Source organism: Heptranchias perlo, chromosome 33, assembly GCF_035084215.1.
Source record: "Heptranchias perlo isolate sHepPer1 chromosome 33, sHepPer1.hap1, whole genome shotgun sequence".
NCBI lineage: Eukaryota > Metazoa > Chordata > Chondrichthyes > Hexanchiformes > Hexanchidae > Heptranchias > Heptranchias perlo.
In genome coordinates this window covers 12,082,187-12,109,075 of record NC_090357.1, presented here as the reverse complement: position 1 = coordinate 12,109,075, position 26,889 = coordinate 12,082,187, and the positions used below count along the sequence as shown (strand labels likewise).

Sequence of the window (26,889 nt, the reverse complement as noted above, 5' to 3'; positions counted from 1 at the left end):
CTTAATCTTCTCTTTTCCAGAGAAAAGAGGCCCAGCCTGCTCAATTTTTTCTGAGAGTTGCATCTTCTCAATTTTGGAAACATCCTTGTAAATCTTTTCTGCACTTTCTTCTGTATTTCAGTATCTTTTATGGAGACGAGAACTGCACGCAGTACACTGTGTGCTCTAAACAAGGTTCAAAATAAATTTACCTCCCTGCTTTTGTATTCTGTTTCTCTAGAACCCCCCCCATCATTGCCTCCTCTCCCCAACCTCCGGACTTTACTGAGGCCCGAGGCCAGCGTCCAAGCCAGCCAAACTTGCAGCCCCGCCGCAACCAACGCACTCTCTCGGGCCACGAATGGGCCACCGGACCAATTTGTTGTGGTCCTGCCGCTGGCCTCATTAGGCATGAGCAGCATGTGCTGGGGTCATACCCCAATTCAGGCATGATCCAATTTCTGGGCCTCTTTCTCTCGATGTTACAGGATTACAGGAAAGCTGTGATTGCACTAGAGAGGGCACAGAGGAGACTTACGAGGATGTTGCTAGGACTGGAGAATTTTAGCTATGAGAAAAGAATGGATAGGATGGGGTTGTTTTCTTTCTAACAGAAGAGGCTGTGGGGTGATTTCATTGAGGTGTATTATGATGGCCCTAGATAGAGTGGACAGGAAGGGCTTATTTCCCTTAGCAGAGAGGTCAATAACCAGGGGGGGCATAGATTTAAAGTAATTGGTAGAAGGATTAGACAGGAGTTGAGGAAACATTTTTCACCCAGAGGGTGGTCGGGGTCTGGAACTCACTACCTGAAAGGGTGGTAGAGGCAGAAACCCTCATCACATTAAAAAAGTACTTGGATATGCACATTACCTACAAGGCTAAGGACCAAGTGCTGGGTAGCTCTTTTTCAACCGGCACAGACACGATGGGCCAAATGGATTCATTCTGTGCCGTAAGTCTTTCTATGTTTCTATATTTTGTTATCTCATCACTACTGTTTCGCATTTACATCAATGACTTGAACTCAGAAACTCAATGCAAATTAGTCAAATCTGTGGATGATACCAAATTAGGAAGGGCACTAAAATAAAAGAAGGCAAGCCAAAAATTACTCAATGAGCTAAAGAAAATATGTGAATTGGTTGACGATTAGAGAAGGGATTGATGGTTCAACGCACAGAAAAGATAATAAAGGAAAGGAAAAAAGAACCTGCGTTTATACAGTGCCTTTCATGTTCTCAGGATGTCTCAAAGTGCTTCACAGCCAATGAGTTACCTTTGAAGTGTAGTCACTATTGTTCCGTAGACAAATGTGGCAGCCATTTTGCATACAAGGTCTCACAAACAGTGATGAGATAGTTACCAATTAATCGGTTTTCAGTGATGTTGGTTGATGGATTGATGATACATAGAATTTACAGCACAGAAACAGACCATTCGGCCCAACAGGTCTATGCCGGTGTTTATGCTCCACACAAGCCAAGACCCCGGGAGAACTCCCCTGCGCTTCTTTGAATAATGCCATGGGATCAGCGTCTCTGCCAGTCCCTGAATCATGTAGTGTTGTTCTCTGTAAAAGTCTGGGTTTCTATTTAATTATTTTTCTATTCTAATTATTTTTAATAACAAGGAGAAACCATTGCTTCTTCTTTATACACAGTGGATAAGGTTACACGAGTCTTGTTAGATTCTGAGGGGTAAACCACAACACTTAACAGAATTTTGGCTCACAAAAAAACAAATTACTTTACTCGTTTTAGCTGTTGAAGGACACCTGCGCTTTCCCTAGGGGAAGTAAACTTAATGTTCCCAGCCAGGTCATCTGGATGTGGGGGCAGAATCAGGCCATGAAGCAAGATCTGAGGGAAAGGAGAGTGAGTTATTTTACAGGCAGGGGAAAAGTTCCGTTTTAGTTAACAGACAAAACGCTGTGAAAAGTAATCTAATATAGCTGGACTATGCTCTCACTACTTTGGCGACATCTTACTGAGACTGCGCTGCAGAAACAAGAAGCAATTGCAATCTCTATGATAGAGGAGAAGTGCAATGTTATAAACTGTATCTCACCATAGCACATGGTTCAGAACAAAGTTCTACATTCTACATACCCAAAGGCATGTCAAGACGAAAAAGATCTGTAGCTGTCTAGTTATCATTTTTTGGAAGCTCTTGGCTGAATCAGAGTGGTAGACATTGGCATATTTTTTCAAAAGAGCTATTCATATAAATAAAAGGATAATCCAGCAGATGGGAAGTCAACACCAAGTATAGTCTTCAGGTGAAGCAAGTTAGATGGTATAGTAAATTTGGACCAGGGCATGCAAATATAATTCAGTCCCCATTTTAAAGTCACACATTCTGTCCTTATTTTCATATTTCCATTTTAAATTCCTACACTACATTTATAATGGAAACTGCAGAAAATTATGCATATGTAAACTAGTTGTGTTATAATTACACCCTCCCGCCAGTGGTGGTGGTGAAGTATCTCCACTGGTGGGAGTGGAACAACAGCATGGCAAGTTTGCACTGGCAGTTTCCATTAAAAGTGTGGACATAGAAATTTATAATAGAAAAAATTAACAGGAAATGCACAGAGGTGTAAGATTTTAAATATATAAATTAATCAACCTCATGTAACATTTCACATGGTAAATTGGAGAATATGATTTCGCTCTGCTGTCTCTCCTCCTCTGATTCTGTGTCTCTCCTCTCCTGCTTCAATCTCCTTAACTCTTTTTTTGCTTTTTTTCTCTGTCCTCGTCTGCTTCTCTCTCTGTCTTTTTCTTCTTTCCTTTTGGGTGGGAGGTGTGTGTGGTGTGGTGGGGAAAGGAGTCACCAACAACTGATGGCTACTTTTGGGGTAGGGATTTCAGGAAAAATGTGGCCCTCAGTGGCTCCCTTCTCATCCCCTCCCCCAATCACCCATGTTTTCCCCATCCCCTTGCTCCAGATGAGTTTGCATAATATGCTGACTGGATTTTGTAAACTTCATAGAGCTCCACTTACACACGTGTTTATCTGCAGTTTTGTATGAGCATTGTTAATTGTATTTCTTGATGTGATCTGGTCAAGTTTTATCTGATCACCAAACTTCAAATGGATCAAGTAGCTAAACAGGACCACTGAAAAAACTACTGGACAATTTCTGAAAGTTGCTGAACAGTTGGGAAATTTCTCAGCTACAGAAAAGCCTCCATTTTCTCAGGAAAGAGAAAATGGAGGCTGCTACTCAGCGAATTTATATGGCTGATTAACAAATCACTCAGGCTATTCCATTGTTTCCGGAGAAGTCACCGAGAAGGGCCCTTTATACACATTGTTCTTTATACTTGCAGCTGATTTTGCTACTTTAGAGTCTGCAGAATTATTTTATTTTAAATAAATATTTTAGTTGCTTTACTTTGTTCAAAAACCTCTGGGGCTCGATTTTAGCACCCGCGATTGGGTGCGTTCATGGCAGGGGGGCTACGAAAATCGGGGATTCCCGGGGCGGGTCCGGACCCCAGCTCCAACCCACCCCATTTCCGGGTTCCCCACTGACGCGCTGACATGCGCCGCAGCCCCCGCATGTGGGACTCCCTCTGGCAATTAAAGCCGGCGGGGTGCCACGTAAGGTATTTCAGGTCGTTTAGAGACCTGATTAACATGATATTTTAGGAGGGTTGGGACCTTGCAAACAACTGGGACTGTTTCCCGTACCGGGGGAAACACTCCCAGTTCAAATGGACATGTTGCAGCCATCAGCCTGTGGTCCATTTGACAGGTGGAGGGGGGGGGTGTGGGGGGGTGGAGACCCTCACTCATTGCAGGAGGCCTCCACCACCCTCCTCCTAACAATAAAACTCACCAACTTGCACACTTACCCCGGGGTCCAGACACATGTACCTACCTTGCGGTCCGCTCAGATGTGCATCTTCCGGATGGGGGCCGCCGTAGCTGCAGCCATGATCTCCTCGGAGGGCGAACAGCATCACCAGCCTCGCCGGCCACCTCTGACACGTGGAGCTCCACAACACAGTGCTGTGACACATCTACCTGCACAGCAGGAGGGAGGGCAATGGCAGAGAGAGATGCGTCGCAGAAGGCACAACCCTCGCCACAGGGTTCACAGACCGAGGCTCAGCTTCCTGGACCTCTCTGAGCAGCAGTGCACACAGAGGCTCAGAGTCACTCGACATGTAGTCGTGGACATCTGCAGCCTCCTTCATGCCGAGCTGTTCCCGGCTGGCCCAAGCACCATCTTCTTACCTGTCGCTGTCAAAGTCATCACTGCCTTCAACAACTTCTCCACATCCTTCCAGGGTGCCACCGGGGACATCGCCGACATCTCTCAGTCGTCTGCACAAAAGAGCCCTGCAAATACACCTACACCCACTCTGCAATGACACAATGGGTGGCGTCAGTTGTGGGTCTTCATTGTGATCCTCAGGAAAGGGCATAATTGCACAAACCAGACAAGATTCGCAAAGACGTGGCAGTAGTGGTGCCAACATAATATGTAATGTGAGTTGGTCAGAAATTAAATATAAGTAAAAACCATGACAAACCCTCAAACACCCCTGTGCATCCCCTTCATGCTCACGACACGTTTGCCTTACGCTGCCTACTGCACATATGTGATGCATGCCCTGTGGCTGCAGCACAGCTAGTGGCAGGTTGAGTGAGGCTGACCGTGAAAGAGATGCACGAGAGGGTGAGTATGAGATAGAGCCATGAGATTGTATGAGGATTGGGTTGAGTGGCAATGGCAGGATGAGTACTGGCGAGGTGAGTAAGTGCAGGTAAGATGAGGATGAGGTTTGAGTGGGTTTGAGGAGTGATGTGACAGAGTAGTGTTGGCTGTGCAGAAGGAGATGTGGGGTGGGGGCGGTGATGTGGCAGACGGAGTGTAGGGGAATGAGTAAGTGTACTCACTTTGGCTGACCTACTTAGGTGATTGCAGCGCCTCCTGCACTGTATGCACGTGCGCGATATGTTGGTGGTGCAGGTGACCTCCTCTGCCACCTCGAGCCAGGCCTTCTTGGTGGCAGAGGCAGGCCGCTTCCTCCCGTTCGCCGGGGGGAAGATCTCTGTCCTCCCCCTGCTCCTCACCCCATCCTGGAGTGAGTCATCATTAACCTTGGAGCAGCCTTCCCCCTGGGCTGCTCCATGCTGTAATTTTTCCTATTTCTTGCAGCATCAGTCAGTGGAGGACTGCCCCTTTAAATAGAGCTCCTCCAGCTGACAGACCTTACTGCGCATGCGCAGTCCGCCCGCCACGCAGCTTAGCAGCGGGGAACCCAGAACAACAGGTAAGTGGATCCAATCAGCCTGCGACTGCACGCGGGGCAGACTGATTGCACCAGGCGCGTTACCCACGCACCCAAGCGACCCCCTGCCACCATGGTAATATCGGGCCCCTGGTCTCTATTTGCTATTCTACTCATTTGAAGAATGAGTTATCGTAGCTAATCTATGAATAATCCAAAATTCATATTAGCAAAAATGAAGTAACTGTTTACTCACACAGCTCTGCAAGCTCAAAGTACAGAGAATATACCACTCCTGCTCTGTAAAGGCCAAGCTCCACATTTGAGAACTGCTGTTGAATCCATTAAGTGAGAAATAATTTAACAAAAATCTGAAATTGTAACATTCAGTTTGCAGAATCGTTACCAGTGACCTTTCGGGGCACCTAGTACCTCGATGTTCAGTGGTGACAATGGCCAACAGAATGTACATTTGATATAGACCTAAGTATAGACTAAAACATGACAACAGAGGAGTATGTTACTGGACGTACAAATCACTCTTTGGCTGACAGAAGCTGTCAGTAATATACACAAATTAAAACAACTGCAGGTGTTGCAGACTGATTTATGATATCTGAAAGTAATATTACCTATGTGTGCGTGCCTCATGGGTCGCTTTGTGTAACTGATTCATAATTTATATCCTGTTATAAAAATAACAGATTACAAGTGACTAAACAAAATCATATTCCCCTTGATAATGAAACGGGACACTTTTGTTGTAAATAATAAAACATTTTTTTCCAATAACTAACCAGTGCCCATGGTGACTTTGATCGGTGTTAATGGAACAGCAAAAGCAAATTATGTCGAAATTACAACACAGAAACAGACCGGTCAGCAACCAGTCCATGTTGGTGTTTATCCTCCAATCCCATCAGTAGTCCTAATCCCAAGTGCCTATTCTTAAATGTTGACATGGTCTCTGCTTCAGTCACTAAGTCTGGTAGCACACCCCACGGCCTCACGATTCTCGAAGTAAAATGTTTCTTCTGATTTCCTTCCTAAATCTCTTACATTTAATCTTATATCTATGTCCCCTCGCTCTTGACCCGTCAGTCACTGGAAACAGTCTACTTCTATGTACTCTGACCCATCACTTCATAATTGTGACCACATCTATCAAATCACCCTGTAACCTCTCTGTTCTATCAAAAACAACCCCATTTTTTCAAGTCGTTCTTTATATTTGTATTTCCTTACACCAGGCAGTATACTGGTTAATCTGCCCTGTACCATCTCTACTGCCTCAACATCCTTCCTATAGGATGGAGCCAAAACTGCACACAATACTCCAACTGTGGACCTACTAAGATTTTATATAGATTCACCATTACATCTCAACTTTGATATTCTATATCTCTTGCCATAAAAACCCAGTATTAGGTTCGCTTGTTTTGGCTTTATCCTCGAGGTGCTGCCTTCAATGTCATGAACCTGAATCCCCAAATCTCTCTGCTCTACCACATCACGCAGGTTTCCCTGTATAATTATTACTTTTATTTTTTTTAAACCAAAATGTATCACCTCACATTTACTGACATTGAATTTCATTTGCCACTTTTTAGTCCATTCCACCATCTTATCAATATCCCCATGCAACTTCCTTTACTCCTCAAAATGAGCTTCCTATTTTCATATTGTCTGCATATTTTTCCCCTACTCCCTCTAGTCCTATATTCAAATCATTAAAGTACACAATGAACAATAGCGGTTCTAGGACTGTGGCGGACAACACTAAGCACTTCCAACCGCTCTGAGAAAGCGACCTTAACTTCGAATCTCCGTTTCCTCCCTACTAAACATTTTAATCCAATTTGCTGCCTTTACCCTAATTCCATACCCCTTAATCTTTTCCAGTAGTCTTCTACGCGATACCTTGTCAAAAGTTTTCTAAAAGTAATTGGATTCTTTGTTTAAACAGTTTGCTTAGAGAGTACTGTAAATTAAAAACAAATGTGGTTTGATTCCCTAATGCTTCATTGTATCATTCAACAACTGAAGAGAAATTATTTTTCCAGCTGTTCAATGGCAGAAAAAGGGTTTCATTTTGGAATCTGTAAACCTGGATACTTGGGGGCTGATACTCGTTGAAGAAAAAGGTGGTTTTGAGACTATTTCAACTAAATAGTGGGAGCAAGCAGTATTCCCATGTGCTAGTCATGATACACCTTGAATGATTATCTTTTGCACTTCTGAAGCAACTAACAAGCCATTCCACCCTCACGAATTTTGAAAAATCTGAGCATCCAGTTTTGAGATGCACAATATCATTCAAAAAGGCTGAACAGCAAAGACAATTATACATTTTACAGACATGCACTGGAACTAATGCAAGTACCAAAAGGACCAATGAAAGCAGTGTTAAAAAGATAGAGATGGCTTCTTCATTTATCTTTTGCCTTCTTGGATTTGTTTTCTTTGTACTTTTGCACTGAGAAACACATAATTTTTCTGTTTAGTTCTGTTGTTCAGATCAGATGTATATCTAAAACCGCTGAATCAGGCACTGAATTTAGAATGGTTTTCTCCATAGGGAGCCAGAAATTAATACTCCTTCCTCAGCTGTCAGGTTAAGGAGCCCCTCATTTCCATTCTTAGATTTGATTTAAGGGCAATATCTCCAGAGGCAGCCATTGAATAAGGTTATCATCTCAAACAACTGCAACACCTGGCCCTAAATGATGGATCAGTAAAGATCGGATTAGCAAGTCACCAATGAGCTTAAGCAGGAGCAGAATATTAAATGTCATGAAGTCGTCCCAAAAGGAGGCTGGGGAAAGTAGTCAGTTTAGGGCAACTGACACCGTTTTTATATTAATGGTATGAGTTCAAGACTTTCCAAGATGGCAGCAGCATTAGTCTTTAAAACAAAAGGGGAATACAATGGCGAGCAAGATGGCAAAAATGTATCAGAATGTAATTACTAGGTTGGCAATTACATACCAATTTATAGTAATGCTGTAATTCTGCCCTTTGCACTTCAAATTATTTTAAATAATTAAAATACAGAAGTTGATCCCCAAGTGGGATAACTTATTGGTGTTCCACTAGCTTTTCCTCCTTCCTGAACCATAGTTATATTATGTATTGAAACTGTTAGAAAGTGCCAGAACAACCTAAACTTTGCAATATGAAAAATATGTAAATCTATCCCAAAGTAAACCACAAGCAAGCTGACAAACTGATTCATTCACACCACACATCTGAACAACCAACCCTCTGCTGCAATTAAATTATCTTCTGAAATATTGAACTGGTAATTGTTCAAACAATCTATAAACTTTAAAGAACAAAACACCAATATCTAGCTTTGAAGGCTCTGTCATCAGGGAAGAGAAAAATTAAACATGGAAACAAAATTGCAAGTTTTAAACTAATGAACCCTGAGCCTGTTAACACTTCGGTAAATTAAATGGATTTAAACCAGATGTTTGAAAATATTTCGTCAAGATATATATATATCCGATTGAGAAACTTATCTTGTACCCCAATTCAACAGCATTCACTTAAGATTTTCTACTAAGAGTATTTGCTTGAGCTTGGCGCCTCAGCTGGAGCTAAGAGGATGTAACCCATGAAGGAGAGAAGGGGAACAACTATGTTAAAAAGGGCATTTGTGAAGCAATACAGTCAGTTTCACTTTGCATTTCATGAGATCTATATATCTTATTTAATTGAGTAAAATAACACATAGCATGTAATCATTAGATCAGTCAGCCTGATCTTGCTGCTTTCCTGTACTGTACTTCCACTTTCACATAGGGCTTCGTATCGAGATGTGGCACATAACAACGCATATTTGGAGTCACGTCCAATCCTAAGAACTGGTATCTACCTCAAAAATCAGTAAACAATCTTTGTAGTACTTCAGTTTCACCACCTAAACTTAAATTTCCTCATAACATCATACTCATAACATCATATGTTATAAACCCTTCATATCACTGGACACCACAAGTTCTCACATATTGTATTTGTAAATGGTATGATAATGAAATTTTTTTTTCTATGAACTACTGAACTCTCATGGTATATCTGTTGTAAATAAAGCACTTTATTTAACCACCATAACCATTTCTAAAAGGACCAAGTGAGATTCAATTGGTAAAGAAAAGGCCCTGGGAGGCTTTGGAAGAAACCAAATTTCTTTTGTTGTTTTGAAGTTAAAATAACACAACAGAAGAGTGCTGTGCCGAACATACTGTGCAGTTTGAAACACTTTTTAAAAACAAAATAATAAAAATTCACTGTGATTGACTTTTTGAACCATCCAACATCCAAAGAAAATTCCATCTAGTAGAGCAAGTTTGCTAACCTACAGGCTGAGAAGTAAATATTCGTTGTGATAAAAGTGACAAACTATAAATTAACACTTCCTAAATCAACAACCACTTTAAGACAGAACATGAGATCTTTTGGAAACAGTAATAGGTTATTAAACTAAATAAGCCCAGCTTTCATCAGAGATCATCAAGCCCTCCCCCCTACACTTGTCATCCTCAGCATGATATATATTTTCCTCTTTTTAAAATTAAAAGAACTGCCTATGGTTTAAGATCATTTTTTTTAAGCTTTACGTGCAGAGGAAAATATACTGCCTTGTTTCTCAATCCAGTCTCTCTCCTGAAGTTGTATTCGGTCACCTTAAAGTCTCCTCTTCAAAAGAAAGCAAGCTCAACTTTCTCATAACTTAAATTCCTAATACTCGTATTCATTTCATGCACTGAACAGCAGTGGTACATTTGAGAAAACAGGCAGGTATGAGAGGGTAACATGGGCTTTCTTTTCGTATTTTCCTTCTCCACCACATAGCATTCACGAGCATTTCAGTTCAAGACTTCTTTCAAAAAGTCAACATTTATTTTCATTAATCGGTACATGATTCTGGGTGCATAATATTCCAAAGTATCTTACCTGCGAGTTACTGAGAATGTATCCTTGTTTTACTCAGTTGAGTATCAGCTCAACAAGTTGCAATGTGGAAATTGTGACTCAAGTGTAACATACATTGCAAAGTAAACATTATTCATAAACTCAAGTTCTAGCTTTCAAAAATAGCATTTTTTTTGTACATGGACCAGATGTGTACAACAACTCACTCACCTTTCTATCAGGGTCCCACACAGCAGCCTGATAACCTTTTGCATGTTCTCAGTACATAGCCAGCTCCAGTGATCTTTCATCAGTAAGCAGAGAAGATTCAGTGCTACATCTGCCAAGGCTGTATCAGAACCCTCTGTTCAACAAGGAAATAAAAACAATGAGCATTACATCAATACCATAAATCAATGGCAACTTAAATAAATGTTCAAAATCAGAAAGATGAGAACCAAATCAGATTCTCACTATAACATTGGCAGGATTTTGCTGTAAAACTAACGTCATGGCTAACAGCGCTCGCCGTTATTTCTGTGCCTCTGGTACAGCAACTTCCGGCAACTGCACATGCGCAGTTAAACACGGAAATCCGGAAGTTGCTGAACAAGATACACTGCTCTTCCGTAAGCTTCGCGAGAACAGCATCTCGCTGGCTGGCTCCCCATTCAAATGAATGGAACAGTGTGAAGTTTCTGCACTGACGCTGTATTTATGGACTAAACTCGCCTGACAAAGTTAGGGCTTGTCCATTCGGATGTAACAGTGTGGTCAGTCTTAATGACTGCCAAACAACCTCTCTGGCACTGAAAATGAACTTTAACAAGTGTGGAGTCTCATTCCTTCAGATTTTAATTGTTGTTGGACATTTAAAAAAGAATGTAATCAATGTTTTTTGTTACTTTTTCTTTCTGTCTCTTAATTAAATCTTTCTTACCCTCTCTTTATTTTGCTTTCTGTACCAGATTTGACATTGAATTTACTGTTCTAACTCACACTTCCTGGTTCAGCCTCTGCGTGGCTTATTAACACACTTCAATCTGATTGGTTAAGGGGATAGACCGTTACTTATCCTGTTCACACAGGTCCCAGATGCCCTGTAGAGGGTGCCATGTTTTTTGGTTCTCTAATTTAGAGGAAGTTGATGTGCAAATGTCAATGGGCAAGTGCAAGTCTAACTAATGGCTCATGCCGTTCATTTGCCGCTCACGGCAAAATCCGGCCCATCAGCTTTAAAATGCATTTCACATCCTACTTCCATTGGCAGATTTATTCCTTTTGTAGTTTGTTTGCAACAATTAAATTTACTTATTGGAATGTGCAGTGAATAAGTATTAAGGCTAAAAGTTAGGTCCACATTTGAGAACACAGCTCACAATTATAAGCTCTTCGAGCTTTAATGCACCAAAACATCCCAAAGATAGCTGTCGGGCTACAGACCAAGTGCTGGAAAGTGGGATTAAGCCGGATAGTTCTTTTTCGGCCGGCACGGACACGATGAGCCGAATGGCCTCCTTCTGTGCCGTAACTTTCTATGATTAGAATTAGACACCAAGCAGGAGATAGAAGAGGCGTTACAGGAGGTGGCCAAAGGTATGGTCAAAGACATTTTTGAAGGTGAAAAGAGAATGTGGCAAGATGGAAAAGTTTAGAAAAAGAATTCCAAGTGCAAGGGCACAACAGCTGATGCTGAGTTGAGGTGTAGGGCTGGAGGTGTATTCCCAAGTAGGACAGCAATGACTGGAAAGATAGCTCAGAAGGACTTGTGTGAGACAGGACATGGATTCTGGAGGAGCTGGAGATTCTGTGGGTGAAGCTCAAGAGACCAGCATGCAGGGCTTTGGAAAAGTTGAGGCTGGAATTGCCAAAGCAGTAGATGAGGATTTCAACAGGATGGAGGCGAGAGGAGACAGAGGCAGGCAATGTTCTAGAAGCGGAAATAAAGAGCTGATGACAGACTTGGCCTAACTTTTGATTTTGACACAAACTCAGCTCAGAGTCAAGTAGCTGCACACAGTCAGGATCAGCATGAGCAAACAGCCAGGGATTGGAACAGAATTGATGGCTGTGGTACAGAATTTCTGGAGAGAACTAACAGGATAACTTTACTCTTGCTGATGTGAGTTGGAGGACGTTCTGGCTTACCCAAGGCCTGATGACAGACAGACAGTGCATCAATACAGCAACAATCATGGAGATGCAGTTGCACTGTATTTCATGGAGCTCATCCAGAATAGCTATAGCTCAGACTTAGAAGAATTTATTTTACACTGTTAAATGTTTTCATCAAAATATTTATTTATTTTGTTTTATCTGAGTACTCTTTGGAGTGTCAGCTTGGCTCAGTTGGTAGTACTCTTACCTGAGTCAGAAGGTTGTGGGTTCAAGTCCCACTGCAGATTTGAGCACATATTCTAGGCTGACACTGCAGCACAGGAGTGCTACACAGTGGGAGGTGCTGCATTTCAGATGAGATGTTAAATTAAGCCATGCCTCCATTAGCCTGTTCAACTAGATGCATAAGATCATGTGGCACTATTTGAAGAACAGCAGAGAGTTCTCCCCATGTCCAGGCCAACATTCCTTCCTGAACCAACACCACCAAAAGCATATTAGCTAGTCATTAATTTGCCGTTTGTGGGACCTTGCTATGAACAAATTGGCTGCCATGCTTGCCTACATAACAGTGACTGCATTTCAAAAGTAATCCATTTAAAACACTTTGGGATGTCCTGAGGGCATGATAAGGCACTATATAAAACAAGATTGTTCTTCTTTTACACGGTTTTACTAAATTCAACTTTAAATTAAAATAACCAGTACATTACACACGTAAAACGCCAGTCATCACATACAACAATAATAAACTTTCAACTGCTGAACTAAAAAAGAAGATAATCCCCCATGAATTTAAAATACTTTATATTGTTTAATCTGGATGATTTCTGATAATATTGTTACAATTCAAGCTTACTAGCAACATTCTTAACTTGTATTGGGTGGGAGTAACAGACATAAACTGAAAATGACTATACACTGCCAAATTCCTGCTAGCTCTTACACTTTTTATAATAACATATTCTCGTAGTATCAGTCACTTGTGAGCTTCAAATTCCTAAAGGATCATAATCTCCACAAAATAGTCACTGCAACAAGGGGAGAAATTTTCAAAACGATTTTGTCAAGAAGTTGAAAATTCTTTATCTTGAACGTTTCTTCAGGGAAAAACATGCTAAACAGAAGTGAAACCCGGTTACTATTGGTTTTTTGGGCAGGCAAAGGAAGTGTTAATAGCAAGAATCCACCCTTTCCCACATGCATTAAGCAATTTTATTGCGTTTTTTCCTGTTTTGGAAGGAATTGCATTTATTAAACTTACTGTAAAACTAGTATAATAAATAACATTTTGACAAAGTAGGAGGAAATATTTGTAGTCATGCTTGGATTAGATCATTATGTTTCCAGGCTGCAAATCTGGTAAATACATACATTATATGTGGTAAATACAGTGCTTTACTTCCACCTAGTGGAGACATGTATAGATAACGGTTCCCTAAACTCAGCTCAGTTTAAATAGGAAAGGTTGTTTTGGTTCATTGGTATCCCCAGGAACTTTAATTTGGTCTTAGAAGATTGTATCAGGCCATTGTACTGGCAAAATGCGAGTCAACTAAAAGGACAGTACAAAACAGCTGTTGTACTGTGGTACGGCTTTAGGACATCACGGAGAATCAAGGGCTGAAATGGAGATTTCCCTCTTGGGTCATTCTGGTTTGGTGCAAGAATAGAATTGCCTCTGGAAAACTTTAGCATGAGATCCCGTCAAGGATTGATGCCTACCCTTAAATCATGCTGAATTATAAAATGGATATTCTACTAAACTATAAATTTAATATAAGCCAATTCAAATTGGTCGTCAAGTTTTCGGGAAGCACAAACCATGCTGACAACAATGAATATTCTGATGAGGTTTTAAAATAGTCTCAGAGAAAAAATACTTTGACCAATCATTTTCTAATTGTGACGCCAATGGCTTTAGAAAAGCAATTGGATTTTTAAAAAAGTTCCAGAAGTTAATGTTAAAGAAACAATGTGAGGAACTTGAAGAGGATTGTGTTCCAGTCAGTTTGTCATAGGACAGAGGGGAATGTCTAAAATAAAACTAAAATAATTTTCAACTACGCCTAAGGAGGGGAATAAAAATCTGATGCGTTGACATTTCATGTAACAAATAAAAGAGATTGTTAAAAATGAATCGTTGAACGTTTACGCACAACATTCCCCTCAATAAATCAGCTCACTGAAATTATTTATTGGTGCAATAGCCATAGATATTTTACACGCACACTGTAGACCTCAAAACCAAGGACTACCTAGACTTCTGCACGACACACAGACTGGGGCTTTCTACTTTCCCCCATTAATTTTAATGATTCACTTGTTGGCGAGAGTAGAACAGAAAATCCTGCCACAATACATAAATAGCAGGTTCCACATCACTCCCTAGGCTGGGAAAGCAAAGCTTGCTCATCAAGGTCCAAATGTCAGTTTGGCAATTTCATCGTACCACACAAATTACACATTCTGCAATACAAAGCCAAAACCACTATAAGAATTATGTAATCACACAGCTTCAGTATTGCAAGCAACTCTATAAAAGGGTTTATTGAACACCATCTCTTGCATGTGTTTCTCATTTATAGAATGCTGCAATCCTTTGAAAATGAAAATATCTCCGTTACCAAAGTATCAGGTAAAACTGTCATAATGTGAATTTGCTTAAAACCCCATTGCATATTTAAGTCAGCTTAGCAATCGTCTGGACGAGATAATTTTGTCAGGTTAAGATGTATGTCCACTTAATATTTTTTCTGACACAAGTATGTATTAACATTCAAACAAAATTATTCCTGGACAGCTTAAGTCTGTATTTCTATTTCCACTGCTATCGGTGTATGTATGTAGGATCACTGTCATTCTGTTCTGGTATTACAGCCTCCTCTAAGCTGCAGCAAGTCAGGGAAATTGAGATCTTAATAGAAAACCTTTGCATGAACCTACGGATCTAAAGGGCAGATTTGGATTTCTTACTTGTGAAATCAGTGTTGTAGTACCCAGACTGTTACCTGTCACCACACCCTCCAACCCTGCACTTTGCAAATGTGTCAAATTGCAGTGTTCAAAGTCTGGGTTAATCAAAATGGGGCAAATCCAAAATAGTATGAATTGATTCAAAATGGATCAATTTCATCAACATTTTGGCTTCAAACTCTACTTTAGAGCTTATTTCCATTCTGTACAAATGGAAAGCAATTTAATAAAAAGATTGTTTTACATAAAAATTTTTTACAATCTCAAAACTGTTAAATGGCAAAAAGTATATCGTTCCTTGTAGGTAGGTAACTGAAATACTGAATTTTATCTTACGATTCAGGATCACCTGCATAACTTATCAATAATAATGAAGTGAACTGCCAAAAAGAATAAGTCAGCAGTAAACCTTGGCTCGTCAACATATTCTCTAAGTACATAAAAATACATAATATATTAAAAATAATTTTTTACAAGATGAAAGAAGGCATCAATGCATTGGGGTCAATGAAAGAGTTAAAGGGCGGATAAGAAGTTCCCCAAAAGCTCAACGAATTTATCCAGTGAGTGGCCGAGCAGAAAAGTCTTAGGTTCAGTCTCCGGTCTGTGCTGAGTTTGCAATGTCAGCCAGAGAGGCAGTGGCAGTACTACAACCACTACAAAAACTCAGCTAAGATCCCCACTCCTAATTGCTATTCAGCAGCCCTTGCTAGATGTGCATGCATGTGAGCATCAGATAAGGACAACATTCAGCTGTTCTATCCTCCATGTTCAAGTAGCATAGCAACCCTCACTATCCAGGCTCACAAAAGAATAGAAGCCACTTGAGAAAGTAACAGAAGGTACCTGGCAACCATAGACCAAAGAGTCAATAACCTCAGGACATAGGGAGGAAGTGGCAGAGGAAATAAACTAAAATGCAGATGACTGATGTGAATATTCAAAATCAGACAACGGTGGGTGTGGGGGGGGATTCATGTTCTGCTACACATTCTCCTAAATGATTCACAGAGAGGACAATGGCTGATACTTTCTTGTAAAGCTTTCGCCCAAATTCCTATTAACTAAAAAGCACAAGTACACTTCCTCGCACCGAAAACCTCAGACTTTCTAAACTAAAGCAAAAATGTTACTGCCAATGTTTACTGTCAAAGTTTAAAGAACTCAGCTTTTTTAAAAAAAATTAGAATAACATTGCTCATACTCCTTTGAGCATTCTTGCTGAAATATGACTACAGGTCAATTTAATTGTCACCAATGTATAAAAATATTCAATATGCAATTTTTATACTTTTCTAACAATGACAATATTATTCGTAGCCAAACCTTTCTTTTATTATTTAAATGCTGATTTTCAATAGCTGCAAATATCCTTTACAAAGTGTAACATCTGTAAAATTTGTGCGTTTTATTTATTCCACTTATGGCCTATTTTCATACCTGCCCCCAATTATACCTACCCTTAGAAAGCCTGCCTTTACATAATTACCTTCAGGCAAGAGGCTGGGGCAGGCCCCATAACCGCCAATGCAACTTTCTCATCATCAGAATGAGCACTTCTAGCAAATGTGATCAGATTTTCCTTTCTCCTTGGTGAAGAGAACAACCCCGTGAGTACTAACAAAAACTCATCCCAACCATTAATGGCAGATTCAAGTTACAGGCAGCTCCAAGACTAAAACCCCAACATTATTTGGTTGGGAAAGCTAGCAGAACAGACATAGACCATAAAGAAGCAGAGGCATATTTAACAATTTAGGAGTGCACAGCAGATTTGTGTCCTGAATATGTCACCCTGCAACCTTCCAATTTCAGTTAGAAGTCCGAAGCCAGTTTACCAAGGGTTAATCAAACAAACTAGTCAGGCAAGTCTCTTTGAATCCTACTTATAGAAATTGAGATGAATTGATTCTCAGGAAGAAAATAAGCAATACTGTTCCTCAGGAGAAGCAGAACACTTTGTATCATTTAGTTAAGCATAAGCTTACAGAATTTAATCCATCCTCATGACACAAGTTAAACCAAATTGTTGACATACAAAATGCGTTGCTTTTTACACTCATGTACGATCCCTTTAAAGAACAGACACTAGCTTTGAAAGTCAGCTGAACAATTACGGAATATTTACAAGCACAAAGGCACATGAACGGGGTGAAATTGGTCAACGCCAATGGAAGTCAATGGAAAAGAAAACCAGGCTCGGTGTAAAATGGGCTGATGATTCGCTATCAACCTGTTTTACGCTACTGCCATTGGCCAATTTCATCCCCGCAGTGTTTGGTGAGGCATATAAAGATATAACATTTGAGTTTGGCAATTTTGACAGAATTTCAATCTATAATAGATATATTACCCGTTCCATTCACAGCTGGTTCAAAGCAACTTTACCTTAATTGGTATAAAGTAAGCAGTCTTCTTCCTGCAACCCATCCTAATCAATACATTAGCATGTCAACAATGTTGTCGCCTTCAACACGGTAGTGTGGCGGTATCCTGGGCATCTCATCTATGTTGTTTAGAGCGTGCTGTTTTAAAACTCCTATTTCGGACTAAGCAAAAATAATAGAAACTATGGGCAAAACAAATCAATTTTTGTCACAGATGCTATACTGATTTTCTAAGCCCAATATTCCTTTAAAAAGACAACTGGTAAATTTTAGGTCTACTTGAGAACCAGTCAAACAAAGGTTGCTAGGTCAAGATACAGGAGGGCTGCTTCCATCAGTGGAAGCCTGCCCCAACATTAGTTACTGCATTCAAGAGATATGGGGATGGGGAAAAAAAATCAAGAAAAAAAACTGAAAATGGTCGAAAAACTTGTATTATTACTCATGTCAGCTTGGCTCAGTTGGTAGTGCTGCAAGCTGAAACTCAAGTGCTGGACTTAAGAATTGCTGCATTGGTGGAGGTGTCACCCTTTGGATGACACTTTAAACCAAGGTTCCATTTGTCTTTTCAGTTGGACATTAAATATCCAATGGCAGTACTTGAAGAGCAAGGAATATTCCCAGCATCCTGACCAACATTCTTCCCTCAATAAATACCTCCTAAAAGGAAATGAATTTATCATTCATTTCATTGTCATTTTGGTTCATTGCTGTGCACATTCATCTATGTAACAATAGTCACCGCACTCCAAAAGTAACTCATTATAGGAAGTGCATCTAGACATCTCTAGATGCACTTGATACAGCATGTGATATAGCATTGTATAAATGCGAGCATTCCTTTTATTTCATAACATTTAATAAACTATCTCATTTATCTCTATCAGAGTTCCTTAAGCATAATTGATGCAAGTTGTCATATAAAGCCACAGCAAAAACATATTCTTCATTTTTTAAATATCCTCCATGTAATACAAAACAATACAAGTAAGTATTCTGGGCCACTTGTATACCTGAATTCAAATCCTGGTCAGAAGAGGTTGGCTCACTGCTTTGCAGTTTCTTGTCTAAATAATCATCTTCTGCAGCTGCATCCTCTTTGGACTCTCTTCCTTTCAAATTCATCTGTGTTCTTCCCAGCAGTTTTTCCTGTTCCAAGATGAAATCCTCCATGCCTGCTACGCAAAGGCCTTCCGATAACTGAGGGAAATAAAACAGTTGCACAGGAACAAGAACAGTTTCTGGCATAATCACTCAACAGCATAGCTTTCTATCAGAAGTTAGTCTGATACATCATGTACATCTAGCGAATACATATTTCATGCAAGAATTTTAGCAATTTAGCAGCACATCTGTCTATACAACAAGAGTGCTTACACATCAAAAAGTAATTTATTGGATGCAAGGCACTTTGAAATTTACTGAGGGCAAGATAAATATAAATGCAAGTTCTTTATTTTTTTTAAATCTAAAGTACATTGCTCATTCAGGATTCTTACATAACCATTTAAGAATTACAGTATACTACAGAATAAGAACATTCCTAGATATAATGCCACTTCTGATAAATTACCTTTGTTCAATACTCCCTTTCCATACAAATACCTACATACAAAAAAATCATCTTTGCAAAGCCACCCTTGTTAGAATAGAATTTTTGGTTCCAACAAGCAGACTTGCACAAGCTGCTCTATTATATTTCCCAAATAAAAAATGAAACAGCATAATCTTAAAAATAGAGATGAGCAATTTAGGAATGAAATTAGGAAGCACTTTTTCACACAAAGTGTAGTAGAAATCTGGAACACTCTCCCTCAAAAGACTGTGGACACAGGATCAATTGAAATTTTCAAGACTGAGAGAGACAGATTTTTATCAGGCAATGGTATCAAGGGATATGGTGCAAAGGCGGGTAAATGGAATTGAGGTACAGATCAGCTTGAACTAAATGAATGGCACAACAGGCTCGAGGAGCTGAATGGTCTACTAATTCATATGTTCCCAAGTTCCTATTCCAAATAAATCACATTCAGGAGGACCATCCCCTATATATTATTTTTAAAGTAAAATAATTTCAAGCAGATTAGCATTTCAAGGCCATCATTTTTGCACCTGGATTGAAAGAATGAGCTTGCATTTATATAGTGCCTTTCACATCCACAGGGTGGCCCAAAGCGCTTCACAGCCAATGAATTACTTTTTGAAGTGTAGTCACTGCGATGTAGGCAAACACACATCAAGGGCCCACAAACAGCAATGAGATAAATGACTAATTAATCTGTTTTTGGATGTGTTGATTGAGGGATAAATGTTGGTCAGGACACCTGTTCCTTCTCTCTTCAGAAATGTATTCAATTGTCTTTTAACCTTTATACTGTCCCTTAAATGGCCTTTCACGACTATTCCAAAAATCTTATTATCCTTTGGGTGAAAAAGCTCCCCGGCTTCCTGACAGTATTTGAACCCTGAACTATGGTAAGCAATTACGGATCAATTTTGTTAATTCCCTTCATCATCTTGAAAACTTCAATTTGATCATCAGATTTCAAATTGGAGGCCAAAGACCCCAAGGGATCTGCGAGAGATCAAAAGAGGACATCAGATTGGGCCAGGATGAATTTAACCCCAAGAGCACACTATCTCAATAATTCTGTACTCTATACATTCTGTTGCTGCCTACTAATAAAAAATGTTTCTTGCAACAGAAGCTCCACTTTTCATTTTGGTAGCTGACATGTTTTTTTATAAGTTAGGACAAAGGATCCCTGGGATTATGTTAACATTTGCAGGACTCCCAGGCGTGAATCAATTTTTGCAGGAATCCCCCACTCAGAAAAGCATGAAAACCAATGAATTAGATCACCGTGAAACCTCCTCAATCCACAAATGATCATGAAATTCTACATCCGGTATATATTATTTGTATCATATTAGGTTAAATGTTGTTGTGAGGCTGCCAGACAACCTTGCTCGATAGTAGCACAGATCAGCAAATTGGGTGAACATCTTACATCATAAACCAACGTCAAAAACTACTTTTTAAACTGAAAGGTTCATTTCCATTTTAACCATTGCTAATAAACATAATGAACAATAGGAAACAGAGGGTATCACTAAATTATCCCACATGTAGGTTAACAAATCTTTCTCATTGTGGAATAAATGGTGATAACTTACAATCCCACACTGCATATTTACTATTGAACACGTAAACAAATAGAGAGCATTGCGACTTAATCCAGGATAACATCACCAAGGACATACTCCATGTCACCGATGAAAAGCCACTGAAAAGGTTACTCTGATCTTGTATTTTTTTTTAACTAGTCCCTTTGTGATTACAGCTTCCGAGTTTCAAGAAATTACACGATTTACATAATCAAATGAATTATGATTAGAAATCTGTAACATCATTAGTGGGCTCAGCAGGTATTGTTCTTACTACGAGCCATAAGGTTTTGCACCATTTGGAAGTCCTGAGCTCGCACTTAGCTGCAGCACAGCTTGACAGCAGTTCTGTACTGCTGGATGCATAATTTTTCTGCTAAGATATTTGAACAAGGTTCCTACCTTCTTGTGCCAATGCATGATAAACGTTTTGTTATACTAAACAGGGAGCAACCCAAGTATTGCAGATGATAGTCCCTCAAAATAAACAAATAAACCCTACCAGTACTTTGTGTCACCAAAGGCTCAATGTGAATGACATGTGCAATCTCCATTGGGTTATTCATAGATAAATATATTGTATTAATAACATCACCAGGACAGGCAATAAACACTAGGATTGTTTTTCCAGTTCCAAATAAAACTTTACTTGTTCTGAATGTGAACCAAATAAACAGATTTTGCTCGATAAGCCAACTCATGAAAAGATGATATTTAGTAATAGACACAATGAAAACAACACAGTTTTATTTGGAACACAGATGGAGCAAACTATCTGTAGCCACCTGTAATCCAGTCTGTTCAACTAACCACACGGGAAACAAGTTGGAATTGTTAATGAAAATAGCACTGCAAAAGCTGAAAAAAATGTACCTTAGTATTTGTTTCCTTATAAATATTACATCTTAGGATTTCACAGATGTTTTTCAATTACTCATTTCCATATGATTTTCAGTTTTTTATACATTCTGCAATACTTAAATTACATACGATGGTAGGCCTAAAGCCTGAATTTTAACCAAATCTATATTTCTCTTCATGCATTGCAGCTACTCATAAACCAACATGGGCACACGGCAATAGTCAGGAAAATCAATGCAGTCTTTTCTTAATGAAAACTTGTTTCTTGTGTGGTTAGTTGGACAGACTGGATTACAGATGGCTACGGATAGTTTACTCCATCTGTGTTCCAAATAAAACTGTGTTGTTTTCATTGTGTGTGTTATTAAATATCATGCAAAACTAAACTTGCATTTATAACAAACTTAATGAGGTAACTGAGTGGAATATGTGACTTTCTGATTTTACAGATCTTCAACTGGTAACATATTGAATATTGTATCTATGAAGAAAGAGATGAAAAAGGAATGATTAAAGATACAAAATAAATATGGTTATGCCAGATGTCCCTTGTAAAGAGCCCAGACTGTATGCAATCTTGTCTGATTTCCTTCCTATCCTGTCTCAAGTGGTCCATACAGACTTCTTGGGCTCGATTTTACCGTCGGGTTTCCTGTGGGTTTCCAGCGGGGGGGCCCCAAAAATCCCGATATCCAGTCACGTGATTGGATCGCGCCACGATCCCGACCACTTCCGGGTTCCCCGATGACGTGCGGGGCTGCGTGCGCGGCCCCCGCTGGTGGGAATCCCGCAGGCAATTAAAGCCAGCGGGGTTCCACTTGAGTGTACTTACCTTGCTTGTTGAGGTCATTAAATGAGCTGAATCAGCTGTCAAAACAGGAAGTGTGGGATTTTACCTTCAACGCAGAGTGTTTCACACACTGGGGGAAACAGTCTCCCTCCAACCAGGCGTGTTGCAGCCAGCAGCCTGTGGCAGCTGCCAAGGTGCACTCCACGGGGGTGGGGGGGGGTGAGAGCCCTCACCCACGCAGGAGGCCACCGCGTCACATAGGGCAACCCCTGCCCCCCACCACCCCCCGCCAAGCCAGAGGACAGACCGACGCGAAACCGCAGCCCCAGTCCGAGGAACCACACACCTACCCTGCACACCCCCTCAGACCAACACCTGCCAGATGGGTGGTGCGTGAACACCCTCGGAGGACGAACAACATGACCAGCCCCAGCAGCCTCGCAGTCCATGCCGTCCGCCGCAGAGACGTGGAGCCCCCCAACACAGTGCTGTTGCATGCCCACCTGCACAGCAGGAGGTAGGGCAACCGCAGAGAGAGATGCGTCGCAGAGGGCACTACCCTCGCCACAGGGTCCACAGACCGAGGCGCAGCTCCCCGGACCTCTCCGAGCAGCAGTGCACACAGAGGCGCAGATTCACTCGACATGTAGTCGTGGAGATCTGCAGGCTCTTTCATGCCGAGCTGCTCCTGGCTGGCCCCAGCACCATCTGCTTACCTGTCGCTGCCAAAGTCACCACTGCCCTCCACAACTTCTCCTCCGCATCCTTCCAGGGTGCAGCCGGGTACACCGCCGATGTCTCTCAGTCGTCTGCGCGGAAGAGCCCTGCAAATACACCTGCACCTACTCTGCAGTAACACAATGGGTGGCATCAGTGGTGGGTCCTCATAGTGATACCCAGGAGTGGGCATTATTGGACACAACAGACAGGATTCGCGGAGACATGGCAGTGGTGGTGCCAATATAATGTGTGATGTTTGTTGCTCTGAGATTCAATATAGGTAACACCCATGGCAAACCCTCAGACACCCTTGTGCATCCCCTTCATGCTCACGACACGTTTGCCTTACGCTGCCTACTGCACATATGTGATGCATGCCCTGTGGCTGCAGCACAGGTGGTGGCAGGTTGAGTGAGGCTGGCCGTGAGGGAGATGCACGAGAGGGTGAGTATGGGATAGAGCCATGAGATTGTATGAGGATTGGGTTGCGTGTTAGTGGCGGGGTGAGTACTGGCGAGGTGAGTAGGTGCAGGTAAGATGAGGATGGGGTTTGAGTGGGTATGAGGGGTGATGTGACAGAGTAGTGTTGGCAGTGCCGAAGGAGATGTGGGGTGGGGGCAGTGTTGTGGCAGACGGAGTGTAGGGGAAAGACTACGTGTTCTCACTGTGGCTGACCTACTGCGGTCATTGGAGCGCCTCCTGCACTGTATGCAGGTGGGCGATATGTTGGTGGTGCAGGTGACCTCCTCTGCCACCTCGAGCCAGGCCTTCTTGGTGGCAGAGGCAGGCCGCTTCCTCCCGCCCGCCGGGTGGAAGATCTCTGTCATCCCCCTCCTCCTCACCCCATCTGATGATACCTGGGGTGAGGCATCATTAAACTGGGAGCAGCCTTCCCCCTGGGCTGCTCCATGCTGTAATTTGTTCCATTGGTTGCAGCATCTGTCAGTGGAGGACTGCCCCTTTAACTAGAGAGCCTCCAGCTGACAGATCGTACTGCGCATGCGCAGCCCGCCCGACGCCCAGACCAGCAGCGCGGACCCCGGAGGAGCAGGTAAGTGGCTCCAATTAGTGGATTGCCTGCTACGATCGCGCGGGCAACCCACTAATTTCACCGGGCGCGGAGGCCACGCACCCAAAACCCAACCCACCGGAAACCCGCAGGCCTGCTAAAATCAGGCCCCTTATCTTCCACATAAAGATCAACTCACGACTGCAGTTTAAAGACTAGTTGCAAAGAAGATGTCTAAATATTCCTAACCTTTGAAAGCTTCTATGATCTCTGTTCACTTCCTTGTATGCCTAACTACTCAATCCCCCTACCCACTTCAAACCCCACTTCCTTCTGCATCCGCTCCTGGAAAAGGCTCTCACCCATGTCACTTAACAGTCTTGCCTTTGGCTCTCCATTTGCCTCAACACTTCCGTAGCTGTTGATCTTCTCAGTCACCCCCTCACCTCTGCCTTTGATGATTTTGTCTCCAGTAAAACAGTTTCTCATCCTGGTCGTTCCTCCTGGTCCGGCCCCCATCCTCGCTCCCTCAAGTCCAAAGGGTGCAGACTTGAACGTATCTGGTGCACAAATGATTTAGCCATTCATCACCAGATCTGGCTGGGCCACATCAAGCGCTATCAGGCCCTGCTCTCCTCTGCCAAAACTACTCACTACTCCAGGATTATCTTGGAATGCAAAGATAATACCTAGCTTTGTTTCTCCACTACCAACCATCTCCTTAAACCCCTCTCCCCTGCCCCTTCCACCCTCACTTCCAACAAGTGAGAACAGCTTATGGACTTCTTTGTTACTAAGATTGAGACCACCCTATCAGCCATCGCAATCCCCCCTTCCCCTTGTCCAACGAGCCAAATTTCTCCAAAGGTTCTCCGTAAACTTCAGTTCATCCAAACTCAGCTGCCTATATCCTAACCTGCATCAAGTCCCGCTCACCTTTAGCCCTGTGCTCGCTGACCTACATTGGCTTCCAGTCTCCCAATGCCTCCAATTTAAAATGCTCCTCCTCTTGTTAAAATCCCTTCGTGGCCTTGCCGTTTCCTATCTCTGTAACCTCCTCCAGCCTTACAACCCACCGATAACTCTGCATTCTTCCAATTCTGGCCTTTTACACATATTCCATTGCCTTCGACTCACCTTTGGTGATCGTGCCTTAAGCCACCCAATTGAATCAACACTTTTATAATTTTTCAAACTTGCACATCTGTGTACATGTGAAACAGAGAAAAACTAAAATTTTAAAGGTAGATTATATATTTTATAGGTATATTCAGAATCGTAGTGAGCAACACAACTAAGAATTGGAATGGATACAGAAAAAGATTGATTTTAAAAATGATTTATCTGGTCAGATCTTGAGCGAACTGTAAGCAGACGCAGCAAACGGCTTCCATTCTTCTACTTTTAGCATGGGAATGAAACCATAAAACTGGTGACTTACACTGTTCTCATTGTAGCAGTACGTGACTTTTGCTTGAATGTCACCAACACTTAGTGCTGGAGCAATCTTACTAGAGGTAAACCTAAGACGAGATCTGTAAAAACAAAATTAAAGTTGACAATACTTCAAGTGCTAACTAAGTATCAATTTCTATATTTATCACATATAATACCCACTTTTGTAACATGTGATCACATAACATCGCCAAAATAATTCACAAGATACAATTTAAATCTCTTGTGGTGCTGACCATAGCTCACTCACAATTTGTGAGTTCAATCCCCTCCTGTGAGATATAAACCATACCTCAGTGAGATAATCTACACATTGACTCTGCACTTGATAGTATTTTCCTTAAATTTGCTTCTGTTAAAAACTGGATTTCAGACGGAAACAGAATCCAGCTTAGCCACTCACTGTGAAAGGTTTATAATTTTCTTTTCAAATGGCCTCTTGGAAAAGTACCAGATGTACTGGTACCTATGGAACTGTACATCAGAGGAAACACCTCCTTAGAAAAGATGGGGGCCAACACTGAGAAATAAATTAAAAGCACACCTACATGGGAGAAACAAGAGGTCTTCAAAAACTAACAGGCATTAATTAAATTGTGTTTTTACCGATACCTACTTGGTCGCTTTCTTTCCATCCCCTTGAGATTTTCCATCCACCTCGCACTCTCCCACCTCCTCTGTAGGACTCTGGGGTTCTGATCGGGGGAATGCTGTCTTCAGCGTATCCACAATCGCACTGACAACAATCTGCAGGAGAAGCAGCCCATGCTAAAACAAATTTCCTTGTAGCTGTTGCGATTAACTCCATTAAAATCTTTCACCAGCATAAATTTCCTTGTTTGTTTGAACAAAATATCCCAGGTATAGCCCAACCTACAGGCACCACCTACCCCTTTGGTGCAACAAAAAAAACTTGGGGTTGTTTTCTCTAGAGTTTAGAAGGTTAAGGGATGATCTGATCGAAGTTTATAAGATATTAAGGGGAACAGATAGGGTGGATAGAGAGAAACTATTTCCGCTAGTTGGGGATTCTAGGAGTAGGGGGCACAGTCTAAAAATTAGAGCCAGACCTTTCAGGAGTAATATTAGAAAACATTTCTACACACAAAGGGTGGTCGAAGTTTGGAACTCTCTTCCGCAAACGGCAATTGCTAAATTTATATCTGAGATAGATAGCTTTTTGGCAACCAAAGGTATTAAGGGATATGGGCCAAAGGCAAGTATATGGAGTTAGATCACACATCAGCCATGATC

General features: G+C 41.4%; 1 protein-coding gene across 2 annotated transcripts in view; it reads right to left on the bottom strand.

Moving 5' to 3' along the window:
* Positions 1-26,889, bottom strand: part of snx19b (sorting nexin 19b) — a 167,133-nt gene that overhangs the window by 126,958 nt on the left and 13,286 nt on the right. The window contains exons 5-8 of one of the 2 annotated variants that reach the window (XM_067970992.1): positions 26,252-26,382; positions 25,622-25,715; positions 18,646-18,832; positions 10,383-10,515 (exon numbers count right to left, since the gene is read on the bottom strand). In XM_067970992.1, coding sequence (XP_067827093.1) covers positions 10,383-10,515; positions 18,646-18,832; positions 25,622-25,715; positions 26,252-26,382 — 545 coding nt within the window. Of the gene's footprint in view, positions 1-10,382; positions 10,516-17,352; positions 17,795-18,645; positions 18,833-25,621; positions 25,716-26,251; positions 26,383-26,889 lie in introns of those variants that run through there. The other variant, XM_067970993.1, reaches the window with a different exon arrangement.